At 44.3% G+C, this 4,871-nt stretch overlaps 1 protein-coding gene across 1 annotated transcript; it reads left to right on the top strand.

Annotated features, from left to right (window-relative positions):
- Positions 1 to 997: 997 nt before the first annotated feature.
- On the top strand, positions 998 to 4,482 carry LOC118950610 (RING finger protein 222). The gene is given in 3 exon segments (XM_036973789.1): positions 998 to 1,283; positions 1,286 to 1,753; positions 4,441 to 4,482. Coding segments are annotated over 3 exon segments (777 nt in total). The 5' UTR covers positions 998 to 1,016.
- Positions 4,483 to 4,871: the final 389 nt, after the last annotated feature.

Below are 4,871 nucleotides of genomic sequence, written 5' to 3'. Positions count from 1 at the left end.
CGTCCTGACCACAAGGTGGCGCTATTATGCTGAGAAATTAGTAATGCAGTGCAGTCAGATGATGTGTAGGCAGTCGCCTCCATAGAGACCGCATAGGGTCTATCAAATCCTCATTCACAGGCAGCCTAGAAATGAATTTAATAGCCTAATAGTTGTAGCAATACTGCACTTCCCACAGTAGCCGGTTGCGAGTATTTCGTATTTGAGTGGATTTGGCCAAAATGTTGTATTCAGTGGGCCAGTATTTATTTTATGTTTAGCTTATTGGCTATGCCCTTACAAAAAAATGATTGCAGTTTTGAAAACTGCAGTAAACGTGTATTTGACTCTGGTATTTTGGACACAGTAATTGCAGAATAACTGCAGTGAGTATACTGCACTGTAACTAACTGCAGTTGCACTGGAATAATTACTGCAGTAGAAGAACTGTGTTATTTTGTACACAGTATTTGCAGCATACTGCAATTATACTCACTCTAATGGCAGTTATACTGCAATCTTTTTCGTAAGGGTGCGCACCAATATCAAATGAAGTACAAGGCATATTTCTATGAAGTCAACCTCAATAACACATAGCTTATCTGTTCTGTGGATCAGACTGCGGGGTTTGGAGAATGGTGGGACATGACTGTCACTGGATTTACATTTTCAGTGTTCTTTCTCAAACATTCCAAATCCTGTTTGTCTGATTTTGTCGCTCAGGGGAAACTGAACGCACCAGAAGAGCAGCGAGTCACACAGGTGTAGCCTATGGGTATAGATGACAGCCCTCCCTGAGACGGAGACACTGCCCTGTACGGGAGGAGTGGCACGTGTTTTGTTTCACTCAGCCAGTGCAACAGATTTCCAGGCAGATAGGTTCGGGATCGTAGCCTAAAGAAATCAGCTTTATTCTCGCTGTTGGAGCTATAGTCAAATCCCGTGGTGTCGCACACAGCTGTTATTAGGATTTTTGGTGATTCCATGTGCACCAGCGGTGTGGATAGCAATGCCAGGCAGCGCGTAAAGGCTCCAGGATGACACCATTAGACGGACATCAAGCGGAGGAACGGGACTCGCAGAGCCAGGAGGACTCAGAGTGTCCCGTGTGTTATGAAAGTCTCTCCGGCACGGAGAGGACCCTGAGCTGCGGACACGTTTTCTGCCACGACTGTCTGGTCAAAACCTTGGTCAGTATCAACAGGGACGGCGTCATCAGAGACACCATCATCTGTCCCGTCTGCCGACACCTGACTTTCATCAAGAAGCAACAGGAGGTTGGGGTTCCTCTCGCCCCGGGGAAGAAGAGGGCGAGGAAGGAGGCGGGCAGACCTTGAAGGTTCCTGTCCCTCCACCAGCACCTGGTTACCCACAGCATCACCATGAAGCACGACGCGCGTCAGGGCATAGTAGCTCACCGTCTGATTCAAGCGGACTGAGCTGGATTGTGAGACGTTTTAGGTGGATTTCAGAGAGATGCAGGAGTCGACAGATACTGTCACTGATCACTCCCGACCACAGAAACTCTCAGATTTTCATCATCAGTGCCCAGGGCCGACCCATGGCTGATGAAGATGCGGTGAGCCTGGACACTATGCCTGTTGTTCTCCAACCCAACCGCAGGAGACGGCGCGTCAAGATTTGTACAACAGCACGTTGCTTGGTCGTTCTGCTTGTGATATTCACATTGATGGCAATGGTAGCTGCCACACTTCCTTGGATTATATTGCATAGCCCCACAAAGCCAGAGCCATATGGCTCTAGCATATGCATGGTGCGTCATTGCGCACTACTTGATCGTCATTACGCACTATTTCTTGTTATTGTATGGTCTAATTTTCTCTCACTCATGCTCTCATGAAGACAATTTATTGCACTTAATTAACGGAAACATGTCACTTTGTCCATTCTGTCAATATATATATATTGTAGTGCCATATAGTTTGAACTTGTCCAGTGTGTTCCTTGTATTCCTGTTTGTACTCAATGCCCTGGACAGGATCTCATTAAGTCACTGAATGAAACAGGACTGGTTCAGTCAGTGTCTGCAAATAAAGTGATCCTTTATGGACTGAGAGGAAAAGGCATTGTCTTATTTCCTACATTTATACACTTTATGATGGTGGTTTGGTTAATAATGGTTGAAATATTGGTCCTAAGATCAAAAGAAAAAGAGGCCCCTGTGAACATGCCTCCATATTCACCCCATTACCACAGGTCTATAATGACCGATGCTCACTATATAACTGCCCCATATGTTGTTGGCAACAAGTCCTGAATAAAGAATGGTGAGGGTTGCAATCCCAGCACCTCTCATGGAGACCATTGTTGTGTGTTTCTGGTTGTAAGTTGTTTTACCTGTTTAAGGAGAACTTCAGTGACATTTACAAGTACAGGCTACAGTTACTTCATTAGAAGGACTAGATAACCAACACATCATGTGCCAAAGTATTTTTTATGTCCTACCGGCACGTGGTACATTCTGACAATGCAAACAGAGAAAGGGAGACAGAAACAGAGACTGACACAGAGACACATGAGAGGCACAGAGACAGAAAGAGACACCAAGACACAGAGAGAAAGTGCACTATCAAATGCCTTCAGTATCCTCGGCAAATAATTCATGTGAGTCCCTGGCAGGTTGAAGGAGCAAGACCGACTTGCAGGTAAAGATGAGCATGGGTCGGGGATTGATTGCTGTAAAGAGAGACTTGGGGCATGGGAACACTGAGGTGTTGTCTTACCACTGACACCACGTAGAGGCCCTGCTATACCAACACCAGGGAGAGAGAGATAGCTCTGCTTTCTCTATTGTGAAGGGAACAATGTCTACAGAGCAACTTACAGTAAAGTGTTATACACTTCTTAATGTAAAGTGTTACAGAGCAACTTACAGTAAAGTGTTACAGAACAACTTACAGTAAGGTGTTACAGAACAACTTACAGTAAAGTGTTACAGAACAACTTACAGTAAAGTGTTACAGAACAACTTACAGTAAAGTGTGACAGAACAACGTACAGTAAAGTGTTACAGAACAACTTACAGTAAAGTGTTACAGAGAAACTTAATGTAACATGTTAACTAGTTTATTATGTAAGAAACAAGGTTTCTGGAATGTGCTTTATCCATGTCTCCATCATACATGTGTCCTCTCTTTCCTCTGCTTGTCTAGTTGTTCCTGTTTAACTGGTTGGTTAGCAACCAACCAACCGCCTCAGCTGTTCTGGATCCTCCCTCCCTTCTTTCTTCCCAGTGAGAGGGAGATGGGAGGGAGCGAGGGAGGGGGAGAGGGAGGTGGTAGGGAGGAAGAGGGGAGAGGGAGGTGGTGGGGGAGGGTGGGTAGAGAAGTGTAATAATGAATTTCAGTTAATGACTCCTCATAATTGAGTAATAAAACCTACTCTTACTGTGAGACTGGATGAGTGACATTCTATTACAGACTCTTAATTAATGTTCTTGTGTGAGAAATTAAATTATGTGGCATATCAAAATCAACTCTCAAAGTTCTACCATAAATCCACAATGAATTAATGAGCATAAAACTATAAAACATATTTTCAAACATTTTGAACATAGAAAACAAGATAAATTAATAGACTCTCTCTGATACCACTGGTTATACTGGTGGAAAGTCTCTCTCTCTGATACCACTGGTTATACTGGTGGAAAGTCTCTCTCTCTCTGATACCACTGGTTATACTGGTGGAAAGTCTCTCTCTCTCTGATACCGAAAGTCTCTTTCTCTCTGATACCACTGGTTATACTGGTGGAAAGTCTCTCTCTCTGATACCACTGGTTAAACTGGTGGAAAGTCTCTCTCTCTGATACCACTGGTTATACTGGTGGAAAGTCTCTCTCTCTCTGATACCACTGGTTATACTGGTGGAAAGTCTCTCTCTCTCTGATACCACTGGTTATACTGGTGGAAAGTCTCTCTCTCTGATACCACTGGTTAAACTGGTGGAAAGTCTCTCTCTCTCTGATACCACTGGTTATACTGGTGGAAAGTCTCTCTCTCTCTGATACCACTGGTTATACTGGTGGAAAGTCTCTCTCTCTGATACCACTGGATATACTGGTGGAAAGTCTCTCTCTCTCTGATACCACTGGTTATACTGGTGGAAAGTCTCTCTCTCTGATACCACTGGTTATACTGGTGGAAAGTCTCTCTCTCTGATACCACTGGTTAAACTGGTGGAAAGTCTCTCTCTCTCAGATACCACTGGTTATACTGGTGGAAAGTCTCTCTCTCTCTGATACCACTGGTTATACTGGTGGAAAGTCTCTCTCTCTGATACCACTGGTTATACTGGTGGAAAGTCTCTCTCTGATACCACTGGTTATACTGGTGGAAAGTCTCTCTCTCTGATACCACTGGTTATACTGGTGGAAAGTTCCTCTCAGTATTTACTCAGGCACACCCTCTTGCGAAACTGGTTACCTGTGATCTCATTAACCAGCCTGGCTCTTTATCTGGAGCCTGGGGACCAGGTTACCTGTGATCTCATTTAACCTTTATTTAACTAGGCAAGTCAGTTAAAGAACAAATTCTTATTTACAATGACGGCCTAACCCGGGCCAAACCCGGACAACGCTGGGCCAATTGTGCACCGCCCTATGGGACTCCCAATCACTCCCGGATGGGATGCAGCCTGGAAAATATCAGGGTATTTTTCTATATTGTCTCTCCGGGTGGTGATCTAGGATCAGTGTTTGTTTTATATCATAACTAACAAGATTACATGGACAAGGAGGATCTGATCCTAGATCAGCACTACTACTCTAAACACGGTTCCTGGAAAACGGCTGTTAGGAAGAATACAAACCACATGATGGTGGTGTACTGACATAGAAACCACATGATGGTGGTGTACTGACACATAGAAACCAC

This window comes from Oncorhynchus mykiss, unplaced genomic scaffold (genome assembly GCF_013265735.2).
Source record: "Oncorhynchus mykiss isolate Arlee unplaced genomic scaffold, USDA_OmykA_1.1 un_scaffold_317, whole genome shotgun sequence".
Classification (NCBI taxonomy): Eukaryota; Metazoa; Chordata; class Actinopteri; order Salmoniformes; family Salmonidae; genus Oncorhynchus; species Oncorhynchus mykiss.
This window is presented reverse-complemented; position numbering and strand designations above follow the sequence as displayed.